This window comes from Patella vulgata, chromosome 3 (assembly GCF_932274485.2).
Source record: "Patella vulgata chromosome 3, xgPatVulg1.2, whole genome shotgun sequence".
NCBI classification, from domain to species: domain Eukaryota; kingdom Metazoa; phylum Mollusca; class Gastropoda; family Patellidae; genus Patella; species Patella vulgata.
Window position 1 is genome coordinate 8,660,979 of NC_065881.2, and position 25,727 is coordinate 8,686,705.

At 35.2% G+C, this 25,727-nt stretch overlaps 1 protein-coding gene across 1 annotated transcript in view; it reads right to left on the reverse strand.

Moving 5' to 3' along the window:
* Nucleotides 1-473: 473 nt before the first annotated feature.
* LOC126815893 (V-type proton ATPase subunit B) overlaps nt 474-25,727 on the reverse strand; it is a 28,106-nt gene continuing 2,852 nt past the window's right edge. The window contains exons 2-14 of the mRNA XM_050541931.2: nt 18,840-18,895; nt 17,939-18,037; nt 16,438-16,531; nt 15,953-16,030; nt 14,795-14,934; nt 14,247-14,351; nt 13,716-13,813; nt 12,825-12,948; nt 12,042-12,192; nt 11,523-11,605; nt 11,076-11,180; nt 9,905-10,034; nt 474-9,553 (exon numbers count right to left, since the gene is read on the reverse strand). Coding sequence (XP_050397888.1) covers nt 9,375-9,553; nt 9,905-10,034; nt 11,076-11,180; nt 11,523-11,605; nt 12,042-12,192; nt 12,825-12,948; nt 13,716-13,813; nt 14,247-14,351; nt 14,795-14,934; nt 15,953-16,030; nt 16,438-16,531; nt 17,939-18,037; nt 18,840-18,895 — 1,442 coding nt within the window. The 3' untranslated portion in view covers nt 474-9,374. The remainder of the gene's footprint in view (nt 9,554-9,904; nt 10,035-11,075; nt 11,181-11,522; nt 11,606-12,041; nt 12,193-12,824; nt 12,949-13,715; nt 13,814-14,246; nt 14,352-14,794; nt 14,935-15,952; nt 16,031-16,437; nt 16,532-17,938; nt 18,038-18,839; nt 18,896-25,727) is intronic.

Sequence of the window (25,727 nt, forward strand, 5' to 3'; positions counted from 1 at the left end):
CAGACGTAAATTTAAAAGTTAGGATATGCTTAATTGTAGTTGGGTGTGGCAGAAATATTATAAATAACAATAATAAATCGTTGTTTTGATTAAAATATTACTCCGTGGCACTGGGAGGAAATGCAACCCCACCCACATATAAATATCGTTTTTTGGACAGCTAAGTCCTCAGACCTTTAACAGATATTAACTTTAGCCTCTACTGCGATCAAAAGCAATTGTGGATGACGGACGGACAGATGACAATATACCACCATATTTCAGTGTGGGCTAATAAAAAAAAAACACTAAGACTAATTCCTTCCGATAACAGCTAAGTCCTCGGACCTTTAAACACTGTGTATAAATTTAATCTCAATCAGACATTAACTATAGCCTCTACAGCGACCAAAAGCAATTGTGGATGATAGACGAACAGATGACAATATACCACCATATTTCAATGTGGGCTAATAAAAAAACACTAAGACTAATTCCTTCATATTATTTTATTATTCTAATGATCTAATGTAAATTTACATTGGACACAAGGTTATACACATATATCACACTTATTCTTAGGTCTATCTGATTTCAAAATGAATATAACATATAACTAGACACACTGTATACATCATTGGACAGAAGGTCATACATGTGAAGAGTCCATGGGAAGAACGATCCAAGTCACAGTTTTGTCTTTTCGCATAAAAGGCAAAACAGACTTTTGGACGAGAACTTGTCTGCGATATCACCTCGGTGGAAGCGGACGTAAAATACAACTAACTCATCATTTGGACGAGAATGCTTGACGCGAACAGAACAACGAGTGGGTTAAATTACAACTTCAAAATGATGTTTAATACGACTCATAATTACCAGTTCAACAACTGACTTCCACTTTTCAGCCAAATTAAGGTCAAATAAAGTGCACGATGGACCTATTTGTCCGGGGGCCATTTCAGAAAGGTCTTGGTTCGATGTGACTCCGATCGTTTTTACCTGAAATTGATTGTTCCACAGAAAGCTTATACAATTTGCTACCTGATGGTGCCATTACCTGGGGTTCGTTGAAAAAGTGACTTAGATCGTTCTTCTCCGGGGTCTTATTGTTAGATATATGTACTGTTTCAATAATCTACATCACGATTTGAATATAAATATAACTAAATATAGTGTATACATCATTAAAGGGAGACAATAACACTCTTGCTGGCTTGAAAGCTCCAGAAAATAAATATCTCTATCTAAGTACTAGATGTTTAAGTGTCCTACCTGTTGTGTAAATTATCCATTACATCCTATTTTACTTGTCCAGAGGGTTCGAAAATATTTTTAAATCGAAGTTTCATTTGAAAAGGTTTACGTTAGACGTTTCAAACCATTATGTTGAATTTTTCAAAAATTTTAAATAAGGTGTGTTAAGATGAAATTTGTATCATCAATTAATTGAAATATTCTAAAATAGTACAATTTGTTGACCAGAATAAAGATTGGGACATATTATTCAGTTACAACAAGAGTGGTATGGAGCCTTTAAATGTATAATATGAATCAAACAAACCATTATAAATAGACTACTATATATTAAGCCTAGAAATAGAGAACATGTCACAGACAATGTCAGACACAATTTCTCTAGTACCGGTCATTTATCTATTGTATAGGAGGCAGAGAGAGATGGGGTTTTCTGGACGCTTGTGCGTAGGGGTCTTTAGCAGTGGGAGGAAACTGGAGGGCCCGGAGAAAACCCACGAGGTTGGACAGGCGACCCTACTCCTTGTGACATACAACCCGGGAATCGAAACCAAGCCAGCTGACTCAATGACAGACCTTATGATACAATGCGCATTAGTATTTAACACGAAGATAAAAATATCAGGTACTAGTTCAGTGGTGCCTGACATTTTGACAGGTGCAACTAAAAGCCTTTATTTCAAGGCCTACCTACTGTTAATATTCATCAACTATAGAAAGTGACATTATTAGACCCACCCACATACCACAATCCAGGTCACTAATTTATATACAAGTAATAAGGAGTATAGAAAGTTTTATATATATATATATGATAAAGGCAAAAAAATATGGTTAGTGCTAAATGATAAGGCCAACTCAATTTTTTTCGTCATAGGTCACGCCCAACCCTCGCCCCAATGCTTACCCTAACCCACAATCTCGCCAACAATCACGTGCCCTAACCTTATTTACATCTTAAGGACCTTGACAAAAATTGAGCTGGCCTTAACAAATAGCTTTAGCCGAAAAATATGCTAAACAATTTACCCTCTAGTTTTTAGTAGTCGGATTCGAGCATGCGTGCAAAATCTGATGGTGTGTATATTTTAGTCCAACAACAATTATTGTCTATGCACAAGATATTTGTACAGATATTCCAATGAAATTGATTTATGATAATATTTTGGCACAGCCCATCTCAAATACCTTAAAAAAAACTGTACTGACAACTTAAAAACAGATCATGTGCCCCTTTTTAAACAATGTGGCCCTTTTTTACAATGTTGCCATTTTTAAAGTGACAGTATTTCGAAACCAGAATATTGTTTTTTTATGACCTAAAATTTTCTGTGAACATTAATTTTCTTTGTACGTGCATAGTGCAAAATGGGTATGCATCTGCATACCTGTACAGTTTAGAGGGAACAATGATGCTAAACTAAAGATAGAACTTTCCAGGGATCAAGAAACATTTGGTGGGATATATGTAGTTACTCTGATCTACAAATATAAGGTAATATGATTTATAAAACGATCCATCAACAAATCATTAGAAACATTCATTCATGATGCGAACCCCAATAATTTGATAAATGCAATATAAAACAAAAATTCTTAATTCAACAAATCAAGCACACGATAAATGGTAAGTGCTAAATGATAAGGCCAGCTCAATTTTTTGTCATAGGTCATGAGATGGAAACAGGGCTAGTGCTAATCCTAACCCTAACCGTGGACCTAGCTCCAATGCTTACCCTAACCAACATTCTCGCTAACAATCACGTGCCCTAACCTTATTTACAGCTCACCGACCTTGACAAAAATTAAGCTGGCCTTAACAAATAGATTTATCCCACGATAAATGCATTATTATGTAATACTCATCATCAGTGATGTGACACATATTTTCATTTGTTTATGTTTGTCTTCATGAGTCCAGGAAGCATTCTCAGACTTATGTTCAGAATTTACTCAAAATTGTTCACCTTATTTTAACTAAAATACAACCGGTTATAAAACTTTTGTTGTTTTAATGTATCAAATATATCAATAAGAAACCATGTGCAAAGTCTTGTGTTTCTGGATCAAAGATATTTCTCATAAACAGTGATTGAAATTTGAGTAAATTCTGAACTTATGTCTGTGTGTAGAACTGTAGAAGGTTAATCCCCATTCATTTATTCATTGTCGAGGTTGTGTTTGTTCAAATATTATTGAGGTAATTTATCAAGTAAATATGGACGAAAGCATTTTTGGCATTATCAATAACATAAGCATTTACCTATCATATACAATCTGATTAAAATACAGATCTATATTTTGTTTCGTTTTTTTATACTTTCGATGGCCTACACTACATGAAGATCTGACCAGTTGTAGTGGAAGGTCGCATCAGATGTACGAGCAGCTTTTGACCCTATGACATCAGACATTGATAAATCAATCAGTGTTGACGTTTCTAGTGGTTTACCCAAAGCTCCCTGCACCTCCCGCCACAAACTCACCATAACAGACCATTTCATTGGCCAATCCCTTATATCATCCAGAACGCAGGTTATTCTAGTGTAGTAAAGACAAGTTAAACGAAATATTGAACTATAAAAAAACAAAGTAAAATAGGATCTGTGTTTTAAACAGATTGTTATCTTATACCAAACAAAATATTATAATGCTAGGTTTCCACTGTCAAGAGAGAGAGAGAGTTTAACGTCCACTCGACACAAACTAGGTCATTTCGGGACTAACATATGGTTTTAATTTTATTTAAATAATTCGCTTGCGCGTAGAGGTCTTTAGCAGTGGGAGGAAACCGGAGGACCCAGAGAAAACCCACGAAGTTGGACAGGCGACCCTACTCCTTGTCACGTACAACTGGGGATTCAAAACCATGCAAGTTGACTCAATGACAGGCCTTATGATACAGCACGCGTGTGCTAATCATTCGCCCATCCAACCCCCCACGAATGACCTCGATATATGATAACACTTGATAGAATCTCCACGATTACTTCGCGACTAAAACCACAATTTCAATCGTAGCGCGAACAGTGCGAACCTAGCATAATGAAACAGTGTGTTCGAACAAGCAACATCATTTACACATAACTTAGCATAAAACAAAATATACATAATTTTAATAGATTTTTGATAGTTATGGGTATTTATTTTTACTAAGATGTTAAGAGATGAGAATAGCCAGATATAACTACCAGTTAGTCTTAATTTTTTGTTTACCTTTAGGTTTTTTTCCTGTCAACTCTATCGAACAATTAACATTTGCAGGCCTGTAAATAGCGAGGGGGTGGGGCAGCCCAACCAATGTCACTTGACATTATGCGGCGCCCATACTGATATGGGCACATTGGTCGTTGGCTTCATATTGCGTCTAATGGAAAGGGCGCAGTTCAGCACCCAGGGGGACAGGTGCCCCCCTTGCCTCCCCGCTAGCTTCGGGGTTGATTTGAAGCTCACAAAAATGGCCTGCTCAAGTCCTCAAAATTAAAACAACATAAATTGAAGACAGCTTTTACTCTCTTTATTTGACGACCAACTACCGTCGTCCCTTTTTCTATATTCTTGATTCAAACAAGTCAACTTTTTCTCTCTGTGTTTGCAGTAAATCGGCATGTTTAACTACTGGTTCATTAATCTCATTCAGACCATTTTGATAAAATCAGAATAATTTAACAAAATAACAAATTTAAATAAAATAAATTTAAAAAATAAAAATGGAGACAATATATGGGACTTATAATAATTTATTTGATACAAGAAAAAAAAATATACAGAAAAAAAAAAGTTTTTAAATTAAAATCTTAATGCATCTTTAAGAAAGACCAAGAGATACAAGTTAGAAGTCAATGTTATATAATTATGACTAGTTAATCAATTGAAAAAGAAACACTAAATTTGAAATGTTATAAACATATTGCAAGTCAGCCAAATGATTCACAAGATTTTTTGTTATAGCAAATAAAGCAATATTCAGGTAGTTTTCCTCTGTTATTGATTAACCTTGATACCATTACCATATAGATATGTTTTGTATGTATGTGTGTGAATAATCTTACAACAGTGGGAGGAAACTGGTGGACCCAGAGAAAACCCACGAGATTGGACAGGCGACCCTACTCCTTGTCAAGTACAACCACGCCACTTGTCTCATTAACTGACATTACAATACAACACGCACCCCATAACCATTCGGCCACCCAATCCCTGCAACAAGTGCTTGGAGTTCTGATGTTCTGAATGCAGTTTATATTCATTGAAATAACCGCCGACGCATTCCACTCTCTGTGTACCATGTGTATATGCACCAAAGTGCACAGGGGCCTGATTCACGAAATTTTAACTTACGATAAAATCCAAATTTTAGTAGATACCTCAATTTTGATTGGCTAAGCACTAAAATCAATCTAATATTATCCAATCAAATTACTAAAATTTGGATTTTATCTCAGTTAAGTTTTCGTGAATATGGGCCCAGAAATATTGTGTCAAATCGTCTGATATAGGGGATGCTCGATTCAAAGTCCAAAACGTCCCAAATTGACAGAATTGCAATCGAGTAACGCGGAATTCAGTTCTGTCATAATTCTGTCAGTCCCGACAACCTAGGTGGTGTGAGTAGAATCGTGACGTAATTAAATGGTTTCGGCTGCATGGATGGTTGAGATATTTACTTATTCAGTCGACGCATGCGTTGTAGCCCGAAATCCACCTTTTCACTCGATTGTCACTATTTTTGGGATTGAGAGAATTCAATTCCGGAACGTGCAATCGAGTACCCCCTTTATAAAACACCTTACGCCAAATTTGAAGTTGTCTCCCATACCTGAATGATATCACACGTTTTTTTTTTTTTAGATTGAGTCGATCCTACTGATAGATATGTAACATTTCTCATCTTATAAACCAAATCCTATTAATACTGTAATTATATACACCATAAATAGATATGCGACCCACGATGGCAAGATGAGTCGGAAGTCTCGACAAACCTCAGCGGATTTCGTTACTCTACATCTAGCCTCGACTGTATGGCGGTAAGTGATATGTACCTAAGCCTATACAATTGCGATGCGGCATCAGTTTACTTATTAGGAAAACTTGCCACTTTTAAAAAGAAGTTATCAAAATTGCGTCGTTCGAAGCGTGTGTAGAAATTTTAGTGCAAAGTTGTCCTTGTTTGAAGAAAATCGGATAACTTGAAAGAAAAACAGCTTCAGACTTTGAAATATTTGTATGATGAAACATTCTTCAAAGGCGTCATTATGAGCAAGGCCGTTGGTAATCCGTGAACTTGAAAGTAGTTCCAATAGCGGACTTCGTCATACAGTCGAGACTAGATGTAGGGTACTGGAATCTGCTGAGGTTTGCAGAGTGAAGTCTCAAGTCATTGTCCACGATATATGAATAAAACCATCGAAATAGACTAAAAATACGAAAAAAAATTAGTTTGCTTTATTTTTCAAATCTAAACTTTTACCTTTAGTCTTATATCAAAAAAAAGAAGATATTTTCAGACGATTTTTAACTTTTTTGCGACTTCCAACTCAATTTGTTATCACAGGTTACATATAGGTACCCAATTTACACACATAACATCTCTCACAGCCTCAATAACTATTTGATTATGTACATAACTTGTCATGACACATTATCTTATACAATTACAAAAAACAAAAACAAAACAAACAGAGAAAAAAAAAAAGGGAATGTTGTATTTGTTCCTTGTTGATCATATAGTCAGGCTTCATTTAGGGCAAACAGATCATCAACAAAGCATTTAATTAAACATACATTATGCAAGAGCTAAATCTACCTATTGCAGGTCTTTCTTTAGGACTGAAATGTTAGACATTTATTAACATGAAAAGAACATAATCAACTCTCAATGCCATCTCATGTGTCTGATTTTCATTGGATTTGAATCCGATCTGCTGTTTAACACCCATTGATAATTAACTGCAAAAATTATTGTGACAGTAGTGACAATTACAATGACAATTTGACTGAAGTTTTCAGCATATTCCCTTTACATTACCTAGTTTTTAACTGTTACAGTGAGAACTGTTAGCTCTTTATCTAATCTCCCATAACTCCCCTTTAAGTAGGCCTAAAATTTAATCGATAATATCTTGGTTCAGAGTGGATCAATTTGACTGAAATTTTCAGCATATTCCTTTTACATTATCTTGTTTTTAACTATTATAGTGAGAACTGCCAGCTCTTTATCTAATCTCCCATAATGTATCTTTAAGAATATTTTCAACTTTAATACCTTGACAGATGCCCGTAGTTGATCAATAAGATATTTAACGTGGTCAATGTCTTGATAGCATTTGAAAGATGCCAATCGTGGAACCGTAAGATATTTAAAGTAGGTCCAACCACAAATGGACCCAACCACTTCTGTTTCTTTGTTCTTGGTTAATGGATGTTTGTATTAGCAATATTAATAATGTGTGTCTATGTATATATAGATATATAACTATTTATAAATATTTCAAACACGATCACTACTTACTTATAGGCTCGATGGGTCATTTGCATTTTCACTAAAATATCAACTTTCTCACTGCTTAATACACACTAATATTTAATATTTAATTAAACATGCATTATGCAAGAGCTAAATCTGCCTCTTGTAGATCATTCTTTAAGTCTGAAATGTTTTCTAATCAAATATGGAGGACCGAGACTTAGCTTCGATCAATTTCAATCTATCAAAACTTTGTAAATACTAAGCAGAATTGAACCGTTTTTGGACTGATATTCACAATATTATAGCTTGCAAGGGATTCTTATAGCACTAAAATATGCATCAATATTGTTGTTTACAAAGGATTCTTATAGAGCTGAACAACACATCAATAATGTTGTTTACAAGGGATTCTTATAGCACTGAACAACGCATCGAGCCTTTAACATATATATAACTAATATAACAATCGTATGTTATTGTTATTCTTTTGATTGACACTTTAAGATTTTAATACTAAATCTACATAGCTAATTAATACTCAATTACAACTACAAATACAACGGTTAGATCTATTTGATAAGGCTAACTTCAGGTTTGGTCAAAGGTCACGAGATGTAAACAGGGCTAGAACTAATTCCAACCCTAACCCTGGACCTAGCTCGAATGTTTACCCGAATTCTTAAACCTAACCTACAATCTCACCAACAATCACGTGCCCTAACCTTATTTACGTCTCAGCGACAGTGACGAAAATTGAGCTGGCCATAACAAATAGATTCAGCCTCTTCCTAGATTACATCTTTGTCTATTTATAGGACTTGGAGTCTTCTATATGTCCAATGCAACAGCATTCTGTACAAGTTAGCGTAATTACCTCTTTAAAACTATCAACTAAAATATTGCAAATAGTGTTGTACAGAAACCAGTTCCTTACTTTTAACATTTTTATGTAGATATAAAATTATACAGAATCCTGAAACTTTCAAAGTTTCAAATATGTTTACATTTTCATACTTTTTCAATATTTTGTTTTGGCGAAATATTCGATTGTCAATTCAAATATAATACTACTAAGTACTTGTAGTAGTCATTAAAGCCAAATTCGCTTATTTATACTTTTTCAATAGATTTTTTGGCTAACAATAGGACTTGACATGATGAATTCTTCACATCAATACCATTATGGCACATAGAAATCTAAGTACTTGTAGTGAGAGAGAGAGAAATGGGGTTTAACGCCCTTGACACAAACTAGGTCATTTTGGGACTAACATATGGTTCAATTTTATTTCAATAATTCGTTTGCATGTAGGGGTCTTTAGCAGTGGGAGGAAACTGGAGGACCAGGAGAAAACCCACAAGGTTTTTGTTATGTTTTTTATTGTTTCTATTTTAAATTACATATATATATATATATATATATATATATATATATATATATATATGTGGGCACTAAAATCTTTAATGTGCTTAGGTTCTCTAAGGGCCTTAATCTGATCCTGCTCCAGGAAACCTAATCATACTGATAAAGCATATTGTCTGAATTGTACTGTACATTATAAAACAATGATCACCATGGTTACTTTATGTCTTTTTAAGCAATGAAACTGGTTTATGTATCAAGACATACGATTGGTTTATCTTATCGACTAATAAGGTAATGATTTTATAATGATGTCACTTCCTTTGCAGCTGCAGCTGCAGCTTGTGTTCTCTGGGCATCACGTGGATAGTATTTGGTTAAAGTACTCTGTGGAATTCTTTTCAACATTTCTTTAGGGAAAATTCGTAACAACTGCCAACCTTTATCCAGAGATTCAAAAATTGTTCGATTTTCGTAATGACCTTAAAAAAAGGATAAATCATCAATTAAACATACATTATTCAAGAGCTAAATCGGCCTGAAACGTTATCTAAATTATTAATTAGACATTAATTAACTTTCAGACCATAATCAACTCTCGATGTCATTGCTAGCCTGCAATATTTACTGGATTATGATCCCATTTGTTGCTCAACTTTCATTCATGATTTAATCATGAAATGGATAATCAAGACTATGTTTTTATCGTACCAACTTTAATAATGATGATCGAGGCTAGCGTCATTCCTCCCAACCACTAAATTCTGCAGATTATTGGTTTGGATGCAAGTGTTGAAAATTTATGAGGTCCCTAAATATAACTATAAACCCACCTTGTGAAATAAAGTTTTTCTCAAATTTAGTTAAAAATTCTAAGTATAGTAAATCTTCTGGTGTTAAAGCCTCTTCTCCTACTACAGCTTTCATAGCTTGTACATCTTTACCAATAGCATAACAAGCATACTGTAATAATAATATTACGGTTGTAATAAAATATGGCATGAAATGAAATGAAATGGGGTTTAATGTTCTACTCCGAGCAGGCTAATGAAGACGGAAATTATAGCATAACAATCATACTGTAACAATGAAATCAAATGAAATGGAGTTTAAAGTCCTACTGTTTTGCTCCTAAACTGGGCTAATGAAGACGGGCATATGCCATACAGTGTGCTATGAGGGAAATTTTGCCCCGGCAGCGGCGCTACAGCCTACTCATACATCGAATTCCAACTGCCAAGGGATCTTTTACGTGCCCGCCAATATGTACACGGGACCTCGGTTTTTCGTCCCATCCGAACAACTAGACAGCTGTCCTTGTCAGGCCCTCCGTCCTGCATCACTGACAAGGGGAAACCACAACGGAAAATCTGGATGAACTTTCGTGGCCAATGCCACTGTGATCCCCATATATAGCATAACAAGCATATTGTAACAATAATATTACAGTTGAAATAAACCAGTGGTTGCCAGACAATATACACCCACATTTTGCAAGAGATGGATAGAGAACAAGCTATAAAAAAAAAAGCGATATGTGCAAATATCGAAAGGAACCAAGATCTTTGGGTTATAAACATGCATTTCCAGTTTCATTAATTCTGATGAAAATAGTGACCTCTCGTGTGACCACAAGCTAAAAACTTGAGTTTTCACACAATTAGGAGCCATAATCCATGAAGTTACAGTCCGATACATGCCAAGATCTTTGGGAGATAGACCTTTATTTCAAGTTTCGGCAAAATCGGATAAAAATTGTGACCTGTAGAGTTTCCACAACGGACATCCAGATGGACAGGGGCAACAACAATATACGTCCACATGAAACTGTGGGCATATATAAATGGCAAGATTAACGGAAAAACCCATGAGGTTAGACAGATGGCCCTACTATACAGGTTGGGAATTGAAACTATGCGACTTGACTCAATGGCCGACTCCATATGATCTAAAGCACATGCCTTGGATCATTCGGCTCCCCCCCATTTAAAAAGATGTACTTACCAATTGATTAGAAACATCAGCATGATCTTCTCTTGTCATACCTTCACCAATAGCAGATTTCATCAATCGAGATAAAGATGGTAATACATTGATTGGTGGATAGATCTAAAATAAAACAATGTTTACAACCTATTTTAAACTCAACCTGTCAAAGGATCTCTTATTTATACATAAATGTGTACAGGGGACCTTGATTTATTGTCCCATCCTAATGACTAGACAATGTTATTGCCATGCCTTCTGTACTGCACCATTGACTAGGGGAAACTGAATCAGATACCTACTGGTTAGTGAGCCAGTGCCTTACGCATAAAGTTTGCTAGTATATATAGCCTCCCAATACAACGCGCACCTGCTAACCATTCGGCCAACCAACACCTTTTTTTACCAATGAATAAAGTTTGCTAGTATGTATAATCACCCCATGATTTTTCGTGATTTGCATACCTGTCTGTTGTGAAGTTGTCGATCAACATATATTTGACCCTCTGTGATATAACCTGTTAAATCAGGAATAGGATGTGTTATATCTGAAATAAATAACATACAAGATGTTACAATAAACTACACGACCCAAATAAAATACAGGATATATAGGATGTGTTATATTAGTCTCAAGTTATAGGAGTGGGGTGAGGGATATAGGAAATCTTCGGTTGGCCTGGCAATCCAATGAGAGTGAGAGAGAAGTGGGGTTTAATGTCCACTCGACATAAGCCAAGTCACTTTGGGACAAACATAAGGTTCAAATTTATTGTGCTTGTGCAAAGGGGTCTTTAGCAAGGTACTCCTCATCACGTACAAGCTGTTTTTTAAACCACAACTCAATGACATACCTCAATAATTTCACGTGCACGAGTTAACCATTACGCTCACCACCATGTAATACAAGAATTGGGAAGGATATAATAAAGATGGAAAGGAGGAGGCAACTCATCAATTCACAAGGTTTTATTTGTTACCTACCATCATTAGGCATAGTTAAAATAGGGATTTGTGTAATTGAGCCATTTCTTCCTTCAACCCGACCAGCTCTTTCATATATAGTAGCTAAATCAGTGTACATGTAACCTGGGAAACCACGACGACCAGGTACTTCCTCTCTAGCAGCTGATACCTATATAATTATATAAACATTCATAATAACAAACAGAAATACGAGGAATTACATACTATACCAATCTGATTAAAACACAGATCCTAATTTGTTTCTTTTTAATAGTTCAAAATTTCGTTTTATTTGTCTTTACTACACTAGGATCTGAAGAGTTGTTATATAACCCGTGTTCTGGATGATGTGAGGGATAAGACAATAAAACCAGCTGTTGCATGGAGTTTTTAGGGTGAGGTTCACAGAACATTAATCAATGTCTGATGTACGACTTAGTAATCGGATCAGTGACATAAATGGTTTCATTGGATGTTTGGATTGTACATAGTATATACATTTCGTACCTTCTGTCTGTATCAGTATTAAGCTACAGATAGAAGGTACGAAATATATATACTATGTACAATCCAAACATCACTGTCCCTGCATCTGATTGCTAAGTCGTACTGCCTCATCTCCATATTGATGTCTGATATATTGTTTGAATGGCTTGATAACGACAAGAGAATCATTGTTGAAATGTAGCTTTAATAGAAATACAGTAATTGTTAACCATAGAACTGTTGTGTTTATTTTTTAACTTCCTACCCGACTGGAATATTGTAAATGGTTGAATAACACAGTGAACCATGACTCACCTCTCTTAAAGCCTCAGCATAAGAACTCATATCAGTTAGAATAACCAGTACGTGTTTTTCACATTGATAAGCCATATATTCAGCTGTTGTCAGGGCAATACGTGGGGTAATAATTCTTTCAATACTGTAAAAATAAAATATTCAGTCAGTGAATTATCATCAATATTTTTTTTTACAAAATTTACCTATTTAATTCCACTATCCTCATTTATGGATCAGAGAGGGCGAGAAATGGGGTTTAACCCCCACTCAACACAAATCAGAAAGGGAGAAATATTGTGTTTGAAACAAACTAGGTCTTTTCAGGACTAAATAGAGGAGGAAAACCAGGTGATCCAAGAAAACCCACAGGGTTATACAGGCTACCCTACTCCTTGTCAAGTTTAAGCAGGAAATCGAGATCATGCCACTTGACTCAATGACAGAAATGATATCAAATGGGGTTTAATGTCCTACTGATCTGCTACAACTGGGCTAATGAAGACGGGCATATGCCATACAGTGTGCTATGAGGGCAATTTTGCCCGGGCAGTGGCCCTATCCCAGATTCTTATATCAAATTCCAACTGCAAAGGGATCTTTTATGTGCATGCTAATGTATACACAGGACATGGGTTTTTTGTCCCATCCAAATGACTAGGCAGCTGTCCTTGTAAGGCCCGTTGTCCTGCATCACTGACAAGGGGAATCCACGTCGGAAAATCCTGACAAACTTTCTCAGCCAATGCAGGGATCCAACACGCGACCTCAATGCTAGCAAGCCAGCATCTTACCCATCGTGGCTTCCAACTCAATGACAGGCCTTGTTATTTCACGCACACACGTTAAACCACCAGACCACCCAACCCCGCATGTATTTAGAAATGGATATGAAAACCAATTTCAGCTTACGTAGGATCATTGGCTAAATTCAAGAACAGACAGACATTTTCCATGGAACCATTTTCTTCAAAATCTTGTTTAAAGAATCTAGCTGTTTCCATATTAACCTGTAAAATAACATGACATGAAATATGTTAAAAAATTGAATGGGGTTTAGAGAGAGAGAGAGAGAAATGGGGTTTAACGTCCACCCGACACAAACTAGGTCATTTCAGGACTAACATATGGTTTAATTTTATTTCAATAAATCGCTTGCGCATAGGGGTCTTTAGCAGTGGGAGGATACCTGATGACCCGGAGACATCCCACGAGGTTGGACAGGCGACCCTACTGGTGTATCGAAACCACGCCAGTTGACTCAATGACAGACATTATGATACAACATGCTAACCATTCGGCCATCCAACCATCAGCAGTGGAAGGTGATTAGCTTGCATGTAGTGGCTTCTAGCAGTGGAAGGAAACCGGAGGATCTGTCATAGAAAATAGATTCTACAAATTTTAACCTGATCATTAAAATAAACATAATTGAAAACTTACTCCCATAGCAGCAAAAACAATAGCAAAGTTGTCTTCGTGATCATCCATGACACTTTTACCAGGTAATTTGACCAAACCAGCTTGTCTACAAATTTGAGCAGCAATCTGAAGAAAATAAGTTGGTAACATTTTCATAAACAAAACACAGGTAGTAATAACATGTCATCAAACGAAAGAAAAGAAAGAAATGGGGTTTACGTCCATTCAACACTAACTAGGTCATTTCGGGACTAACATATGGCTCAATTTTATTTCAACAATTTGCTGGCTCGTTGGGGTCTTTGTCTTTAGCAGTGGGGGGAAACAGGAGGACCCAGAGCAAGCCACGAGGATAGATAAATAGCCCTAATCCTTGTCACATTCAAACGGGGAGTCAAAACCAAGCCATTTGACTCAATGACAAACCCTATAATCTAACACGCACATGTTAATCATTCAGCCACGCCAGTTGACTCAATGACAGACCTTATGATACAGCGCACATGCTTACCATTCAGCCACCCACATCCCCCGTTCATTGAACAAGTGTTATTTATTTCTATACTTACTTCATTATGTGGTAAACCGGCAGCTGAGAATATAGGGATTTTTTGACCTCTAGCGATAGAGTTCATGGTATCTATAGCTGATATACCTGTCTGTATCATCTCTTCAGGATAAATACGAGACCACGGATTAATAGGTTGACCTACACGTAAAATAAAAAAATAATATTAAAATAAATCCTGTGCTAAACAACCTTATGAAAGTTTTACAATCTGGTTAAAATACAGATCCTATTTCGTTTCATTTTTATAGTTCAAAATTTCGTTTTACTTGTCTTTACTACACTAGGATCTGGAAGAGTTGTTATATAATCTGCATTCTGGATGATGTAAAGGATTAGCCAATGAAACGGTCAGTTACGGTGTGTGTTTGGAGTGAGGTGCACGGAACTGTGGATATCCCACTAGAAACATTAACGCTGATTGGTTAATCAAATGTCTGACTTCATACGGTCAAAAGCCGCTCGTATGACCCCTGACACGACTTTCCACTACAACCGGCCAGATCTTCGTGTAGTAGAGGCCACGAAAATATAAAAAACAAAACAAAATATAGATCTGTATTTTAATCAGATTGGAAAGAATATTGAAATGGTCTCCGTCCTTTAGTTCTGTTGGTCTACCAATTAAAGGGAAATTAGTTAAGATTAGATAAAGAGCTGACAGTTCTCGCTATAATAGTTAAAAATAAGATAACGTAAAAATAATATGCGGAAAATTTCAGTCAAATTGTATTACTCTGAACCGAGATATCGTCGATTCAATTTAAGACTAGCCTCGATCGTCATTACAAACATTGGTACGATAATAAACAAAGTCTCAATTATCCATTTTTACGTTAAAATTATCCATCACAAAATCTGTTCAAATCCAGTAAATATCGCAGGCTAACGATGGCATCGAGAGTTGATTATGGTCTGGATAAGTTAAATAATGTCTAATTATTAATTCAGATAACATTTTAGGCCTAAAGAAAGACCTGCAATAGGCAGATTTAGCTCTTGCATAATGTATGTTTAATACCAGTACGTAATTATCTTATTACACTGGGCAGCATTAAAACTTATTCAACGCAATTTCTACAAAATAGAACTAAAAGACAAAGCACTTACTTTGAAAGTCATTCAACTTAATTCTACAAACAGATTGTAAGTAACTTACCCTGAATATCTAAATAATCTTCAGCTAAAACTGATGGTCCTTTATCAATAGGTTTACCAGATCCATTAAATACTCGACCTGTACGTAAAATATAAATCAATTGAATAAATATAGTTCTTTTTGCAATTTTGGGACTAACATATGGCTCAATTTTTTTTAGCAGGGGGAGGAAACTGGAGCACCGGGAGAAAACCCACGAGGATGAACAGGTGACCATACTTCTTGTCACATACAATCGGGGAATCGAAACCATGCCAGTTGACTCAATGACAGACCTTATGATACAGCACACACGCGCCAACCACTCAGCCACAGCCCACCCCACCCCACCCCCAGTACCGGGAGTAAATCTACGAGGTAAAACAGATAGCCCGACTCCTTGTCACGATCAATGACAATTGACTCAACAACGCCCATTGACTCAAAGACAGACCTCGTTCGGCCTTCCATCCCCCAAGTGTTGTATAAAGAACAAGATAACTTACCCAACATGTCTTCTGAGACAGGCATTCTTAAAATATCGGCTGTAAATTCACATGTTGTATGTTTAGCATCAATACCTGATGTACCCTCAAATACCTACAACACAAAAACAATACTTAACATTTTATAAAAATAATAATTAATGATTACAACAATTAGTCTTAACCCCTTAACTGTGTAATTAATTTGACGTCAACTACCCCCTATTGCGTAATTGATTTGACAAAAAACGTCATATTTGGGCCTATTTTTTCCTGAATACAAATTTGAGTGGTCTTAAACCAAAAAAAAACTAACAGTAAATAGAGTTGTCTCCCTTAATTAGATTCATCGACCAGGCGTAATAATACGTCTTTTCCGCATGGTATGATTGTGTTCTAAGAATAGGTTGGGGAAAATACCTTCAGGGCGTTATATTACGTCCTACACACGGTGAGTGGCAGTTGTCCAGGACGTTATATAACGTCCTACGCAGTTAAGGGGTTAAAGACAATTAACAAATCAATATCTAAAATTAAGCTAAGGGCAGTATCAAATATCATTCAATTATGTGGAACACAACCTTGAAGAATTCATTTTATATGGACTAATTATTTATAATAAAATGCAAATCATTTATATGGATTATTTGCATTATATTATTTTCTAGCGTCGTTTCCCCTTGTCAGTGGTGCAGGATGGAGGGCCCGACAAGGACAGGTGTCTAGTCAATTGGATTGTACAAAAAAAAACAAGGTCCTATGTACACACTGGCGTGCATGTAAAAGACCCCTTGACAGTTGGAATTCGATATAAATAAGAGTGGGTCGTAGCGCAGCTGCCCTGGCAAAATTACCCTCATAGCACACTGCATGGCATTTGCCCATCTTCATTAGCCAATCGGAACAGAACAGTAGGACATTAAACCCTATTTCATTTCATTGCATTATTATTATGAAACAAAATGAAATGGGGTGTAACATCCTACTTTTTGGCACCTAATGGGTTAAAAGAGTGTACTATGAGGAAAAATTTGAGCTGACAGCATCACTACAGCCTACTCTTTATATTGATTGAATTCTAACTGTCAAGGGGTCTTTTACATGCACACAGGGCCTTGGTTATTCGTTCACCTCAAACGACTAGACAGTCTCCCTTTTTTTTTTTATTTATTTTCCAAGAAGCAGTCCTTTTGAGTTATAAGTATACACAATAATCTTCTGATCAATACATATATATATGATTTATAATAAATACCTCAACCAGGGGCGGATCCAGGATTTTCAGAAGGGGGGGGGGGGTGCTGCCACCACTTGGGAGTGCGAAGCCCGACTCTCTGTGGGCAGACTGACGGGCAATCAACCAAGTCACCAACTGGTTCGTTACGGAGTAAATTACGACGGTGATCACCACCGCCAAATATGGGGGGCGTGCACCGGATGTGCATCCCCCTCCCCCTGTACCCACACCTATGTACAACAGCCTTTGATCAATAAATATATATATATGATTTATAATATATACCTGTACAACAGCCTTTGAGCCACTAACTTCCAGTACCTGTCCACTTCGTTGACTTCCATCAGCTAACGTTAAGTTAACAATCTCAGCATATTTAGGGAACTAAAAGTAAAGAATTTATATCTATATATATTGCTTAAAGATATATTATGGAAGATTAGATAAAGAGCTGGTAGTTCTCACTATAATAGTTACAAACTAGATAATGTAAAGGGAATAAGCTGAAAATTTCAGTCAAATTGTTCCACCCTGTATTTAGCGATTGAGTTTTGGACCTAGCCTCGATCATCATTACTAAAGTCGGTACGATAAGAAACATAGTCTCGATTATCCATTTTTTTAAATTTAGTCAGAAGCAGCTGACCAGGTTCTAATCCAGTAAATATGGCAGGCTAACGATGCCATCTAGAGTTGATTATGGTCTTGATAAGTTAAATAATGTCTAATTAATAATTTAGATAACATTTCAGACATAAAGAAAGACCTTGCAACAGACAGATTTAGCTCCTGCATAATGTATGTTTAAATAATAGGCTGTCAAATCACCATTACACAATCATAGGAATCATTCTATAACAATCACAGAAAAAATTAAATATATTCTGGAAAACTAAGTATGAAGAAATTTTCTTGATTGTTATGGGTTGTGGTCAAACAGAAAAGGATAATGATGCCAGATTGACCGAGACAACCCACACAAGTCATATTGTTCTAATAATAACACTGCTCCATAGAATTGGCAAAACTTAATAAATGAAATTGAAGAAGATAAAAGTCAATTTTCGCAACTGGCAATAATGAAAAATATAGAATTAATAGGATTATCTTCTACTCCATTCATCAATCTCTCAATTAATTTAAATATTTTACAAATAATGTTGATAGAAAATCATTAAAATAATACCTTCACATCATCCAATATAACTAAAGGTCCATTCACACCAGACACTGTCTTATATGCTGAAATAAAAACACATCAAACAGATTAAAATCTAAACTATAAATCCAAACAAACATTCTATAAACAAATCTAAATTATCTATAAATCAAAACATAGTTTCTGTAAACATATTTAAATTATCTATAAATCAAAACATAGTTTCTGTAAGCAAATTTAAATTATCTATAAATCCAAACATAGATTCTGTAAACATCTAAATTATCTATAAATCAACACATAGTTTCCGTAAACAAATCTAAATTATCTATAAATCCAAACATAGTCTCTGTAAACAAATCCAAATTATCTATAAATCCAAACATAGATTCTGTAAACAAATCTAAATTATCTATAAATCCAAACAAAAATTCTGTAAACAAATTTAAGTTTTATCAAATATCAAGATTTGGATATTAGCCTTGAGGATTTCAAATCGCTTGCAAACTACAATATTATGAACTTCAAATGAATGCGGAACAGGTATATCCATTGAAATATGGTTCAATCATATTCAGTATTTACAAAGATATCATCAATTGAAAATTTAACAGCATGGTCTAAAGTGTGCGCTTTAGATAATAAGGTCTGTCATTGAATCAAGTAGTGTAGTTTCGATTCTACCCGACATAGAGTAGGATCACCTTTCCAGTCTCGCCGGTTACTACTGCTAAACACCTCTAAGCGCAAGCAAATATTGAAATAAAATTGAACCATTAGTTACACCTGAAATGACCTAGATGTCTCGAGTGGGCATTAAAACCCCATTTCTTTCTCTCTCTGTAATTGACACTGAATAACTAATTACAAAACAAAACAGCATCTTGATTATTAAATCTTATGAACACATCTAAATCATTTAAAAAAATAGCTCTTTTTTTGTGAATTGAAATGAAATGGGGTTTAACATCCTACTGCTCCAACTGGGCTAATGAAGACAGACATTTTTTTGTACTGTGCATGTAAATATCGTGTAACGCATGAATAAACTGAAAGAAATACTGAATAATGAAACAAAGTGTGACAGATGGTGAATTGAGTAGTTCAATATCTCGTACCCGCATAAAACAACATATATAATTATGGAAGCAGGTATGTTGTAGTACAATAAAACAAAAACTATTGAGAATTATGAATAAGAACAAAAGAGTTACATTAGTCCAAACGAATTCAATTTTCAGTTCCTCAGGGTACAGGAATCTGACCTGCTATCCATATAATATGCATACACCATGTCCAACCAGACAATATTTAATAAAAAAGAACTGGAATGCAATGCCTTTTGAAGCCTCGATTTTACCTGCTCTAGGCTCGGTTTTATTCAACAATTCGTAATGTCAGGCAATTTAACCTCTGTCGATTCACTCATATGTTTTTTCTTCAATCTAGTCATTTTGATTTGCATAAATGCTGCAAAAAATGGTATCAGAGCCACTTGTTTCCAATATTTACATTATTTTCACCCATTACCATTTTGTCATCGACACAAACTAGGTCATTTCAGTACTAAAATATGGTTTAAATTTACTTCAATATTTTGCTTGCGCATAGGTGTCTTTAGCAGTGGGATGAAAACAGAGGACCCAGAGGAAACCCACGAGGTTGAAAAGGCGACCCTACTGCTTGTCACGTACAACCGGGAATCGAAACCACGCTCGTTGGTATAAGTATATTGATGTCAATTGTAATTTGTTCTATAACAGAATCATACGAAAAAAGTCACTTGTGTCAAGAAAAGCCAAAGCCTAACTTTATTCAACACAAATTTAATAGACGAATTATTCAATTGGTATAATATGATGTCCCTTTCTCTCTGACAAGGTTAATTAATACAGTCCTATATTGAAGAGAAGTAAAGTGATCGCAGTCAGACTTGAAGCAAAACAGATCAATAATTCCTGAATTCTACACTAACCCAGCTACTGACATTATACCACAGAATATGTTCCCAGTTTTTATATGCCAAATCTAGTCATAGTTTTCAACTCTTTTGGTTTGAGTATTTATATGGCAAAAGTAATCATAGTGTTCAACTCTTTTTGTTTGAGTATTTATATGGCAAATCTAATCATAGAATTCAACCCTTTTGGTTTGAGTATTTATATGGCAAAAGTAATGATAGTGTTCAATTCTTCTTGTTTGAGTTTTTTTTATGGCATTGTATATTCACCCTTTCTGTATCAGTTTTTATATGACATCAATAATCTACCCTTTTTGCATGAGGTTTTATATGGTACCATTTTTTACTTTAAATATTTATATGATAAATGGAATTCACCATTTCTACTTTAGTTTTTATACTAATCAATCAACGTTTTTTGCTTTAGTTTTTATATGACATTAGTGATTCATCTTTTTAACTTTAGTTTTTATATATATTGTAACCGTAATTCATCTTTTTTCTTTAAGTTTTCAAGCAATATTCTATTTTTTGTCAAGCTTAAAGTTGCAATTTCATATTTTTAAGTTATAATTTTAAAATTTATTAAAATAAAGCCTTTAAATAGATGGTATCTATAACAGTCATACCATGTTAAATAATAATCCTAGTAATCCTATAATTCACTATTGCCAGTTGAGAAATTGGCAAAAATATCATTTTCAACTTCAAATTCAAACGTTTGAAGATAGCTATGCCATGGGGGGGGGGGGGGAAATAGGAAAACAAGGGAGGTAATTGTGTTATTATTTCCTGTGTCAATGATTTTTAAGTGTGGGAAATAATGCCTATGATCGTATAATAGTGAGTTGACAACCTATTGAGCAAAAGACATAGAAATAATTATGTTTTGACTTTCTTAGAAAATATGAAATTATCGCTTTAACATGGCACTGTGAATCCACTATTCTGGTTTGGGTTTTGTACGGTCATTAATATTAATCCACCCATTCTGCTTATAGTTTTCATATGGCACTAACAGTATTAAATACATTGTAGGTCTATATTAAAAATAGGTTCGTCTATTCTCTGTAGGAACCAAATGGCTGAACATATAAATTTAAAAATGAGTTCATAATAATAGTCAGTTCTATTTATTTTGTATTTGGTGTAGTATTTAATGACGAAATTGACAATTCGTTGTATTATGGATGTTACAAAAAATAGAGATAAACCCAACACATGCAACATCAGGTAACAGAGATAACACATAATCCACAGGTAAAAACAAGCAACTTAGGTCACTTAGGATACAATTTACCCAAATTTGCATAGTAGTAATTAAAGATGCATTATGTAAGAGCTAATATTCCTATTGCATGTCTTTATCTTGGCTTCAAATGTTATTTATATAAGAGAGAGAGAGAGAAATTGGGTTTAATGTCCGCTCGACACAAACTGGGTCCTTTCGGGACTAACATATGGTTTAATTTTATTTCAATAATTCGCGTAGGGGTCTTTTTTAGCAGTGGGAGGAAAACGGGAGGACCCGGAGAAAAGCCACAAGGTTGGACAGAGATTTACAAGAATTAGAATGCCCTTGAGATTTAAAAATTTTACAATACAATGGATAATTGAGTTTTAGTCTTGTTTGTGCTGTACCATTGCTACACTCTACATCTTCAAACACTCACCACTTCGCTCAGAACAAAATAATTTGAATCAAATTTTCAATATGTCCATTTTTCATTATTTATCTATTTTTGAACTATTACTATTATAGCCAGGGGCGTACATAACGATTTTGTTTGGGGGGGTGTTTAGCGAAAATGCGACCGACTGATGCCCATACCCCTAGTACGAGTGACGCAGTCAGGAACTGAGCACCACAGGTGCGAGTTTTGTAGGGGCCATGTGAAGTAGAGGATCTAGATAGGGGTGAGGGTGGGTTCCAAATCTAGGGCGCAACCTCAGCCACAATCCCACCCCACAATGAATGTCAACAAAATACTGGCTATAACATTAAGCGTCCCGGTAGAACATAGATGGTATTGTATAATTATATAGTTGTTTGCCGATCGTTGTCTCGCTGGAAAGCAGTTTTATTTAAGTTGACATAAAGTTTATGTCATATATGATTGTGCCTATAACACTGAGCAACCTGAGAAAATTTTGAAAAATTGAGTCAATATCTTGGCATTTGAGGTCATTGCTGGGAGAAATTCTTGTGGACGATGGGGCCAGAAATGTGAGTCAATTAGACAAAATCTCGAGATCTGCCCCCTGTCAATTCCGCCTGTTTTGCAAGAGTTGACAGAACTTTTGTATAGTCTGACGCCCCACACACCAGTGCCAGTGGTACTACTAACATAACTAGGCAGTTCAGTATAACCGTGAATATGATAGTGCCGAGACAGTACAAGACAACAGAGGAGTGGAAGAATGATGTTATAATGGAATCGAGCACCGCAGACGCGAAAAAATTTGAGATGTGTAACCGAGCTTTTAATTTTTGGGACTGGGCCTGACAATTTTAGTCAATGTCATGGCAAATGGATCCAAATTCTCGTTAACGAGAGGATAAGAAATGGGACAGAATCTTGAGGACTATCTGTCAATGTCGCCTGTTTTGTGAGAGTAGAACTAACAATTCTACAGTCTTTTGACCCACGACTCACTCACTAGTGTTACAACTAACTGGGCGATTCACTGTAACTGTGAATATGATAGTGAAGAGATAGTAAAAGTCAGAGAAGGAGTTGAAGAATGATGGCATAATGGAATTGAGACCGACTATTTTTTTGCCATGGGTTGAAAAACATTTTTTTCAAACATGATAAGTCGACAAGGTTATTTTATACTAAAGTTTTGCGTGAGTAGTGTGGCGTGTGCAGTGAGCATTTATTTTGATACCGGCTGCTCATATCTTACGACCGACTGCACTGATTTTGCGACCGACTAGTATTTGGGATCTATTCTGGCATTATTTGTTTACCTCATTAATTCATTAAGACGGCAATGCATAATTTTGAGACCGACTGCAGTGACTGCCTTATTTTGAGACCGACTATTTTTCTCCCTAAGGGAAATTTTGTTCTAAGACCTACATACTCACAACAGAATAAGAGTGAAACACATTAAGTTGACAAGGTTATTTTATACTAAAGTTTTGCGTGAGTAGCGTGACGTGTGCAGTCAGCACTTATTTTGATACCGACTGCTCTTATTTTGCGACCGACTGTACTGATTTTGCCACTGCTCTTATTTTGCGACCGACTGCACTGATTTTGCGACCGACTATTTTTTTTCCTACCCCCCCACATTTACGCCCCTGATTATAGCAAGAACAGTCTGCTCTTTATCTAAATCTTACAGAATGTATCGTTAACATGACAAGTCTATAATCAACACCATTGGTTGGCAAAGAATTACAAGAATTAGAATGCTCACGAGATTTAGAAATTTAACGATAGAACGGATAATCAAGTTTTAGTCTTGTTTGTCCAGTGCCTTCGCTATGATAATACACAATGTACGCTACATCTTGGGACCCTAATTACTTCGCTCAAAATAATGTAATTTGATAATATTCATTTTTTATTACCTAGTTTTGAGCTATTATAGCAAAAATGGCCAGCTCTTTATCTAAATCTTACATAGAGCATCTATAAAATAGTTCTATTGCGCCCTCACCCCACTATCAAACAATTCATAACTAAATAAAATAGTTCTATTGCACCCTCACCCCACTATCAAACAATTCATAACTAAATAAAATAGTTCTATTGCACCCTCATCCCATTATCAAATAATTCATAACTAAATAAAATAGTTCTATTGCACCCTCATCCCATTATCAAATAATTTATAACTAAATAAAATAGTTCTATTGCGCCCTCACCCCACTATCAAACAATTCATAACTAAATAAAATAGTTCTATTGCACCCTCACCCCACTATCAAACAATTCATAACTAAATAAAATAGTTCTATTGCACCCTCATCCCATTATCAAATAATTCATAACTAAATAAAATAGTTCTATTGCACCCTCATCCCACTATCAAATAATTCATAACTAAATAAAATAGTTCTATTGCACCCTCATCCCATTATCAAACAATTCATAACTAAATAAAATAATTCTATTGCACCCTCATCCCATTATCAAACAATTCATAACTAAATAAAATAGTTCTATTGCACCCTCATCCCATTATCAAACAATTCATAACTAAATAAAATAGTTCTATTGCACCCTCATCCCATTATCTAATAATTCATAACTAAATAAAATAGTTCTATTGCACCCTCATCCCATTATCAAATAATTCATAACTAAATAAAATAGTTCTATTGCACCCTCATCCCATTATCAAATAATTCATAACTAAATAAAATAGTTCTATTGCACCCTCATCCCATTATCAAATAATTCATAACTAAATAAAATAGTTCTATTGCACCCTCATCCCATTATCAAATAATTCATAACTAAATAAAATAGTTCTATTGCACCCTCATCCCATTATCTAATAATTCATAACTAAATAAAATAGTTCTATTGCACCCTCACCCCATTATCAAATAATTCATAACTAAATAAAATAGTTCTATTGCACCCTCATCCCATTATCAAATAATTTATAACTAAATAAAATAGTTCTATTGCGCCCTCACCCCACTATCAAACAATTCATAACTAAATAAAATAGTTCTATTGCACCCTCATCCCATTATCAAATAATTTATAACTTAATATAAACCTATATAGGTTATCTAACTGCAGTTATATCAGGATGAAATTCATTATCTAACATTGTATCATTGTATAAATGTGTTTTTTTACATATAATAAATACTTGAACTGCTGTTCCTTTGAAGTTTTTCACAGCTTAAAGATACATTATGAAAGGTTTACATATAGAGCTGACAGTTATTGCTATAAAAGTTCAAAATTAGATAATGACAAGGG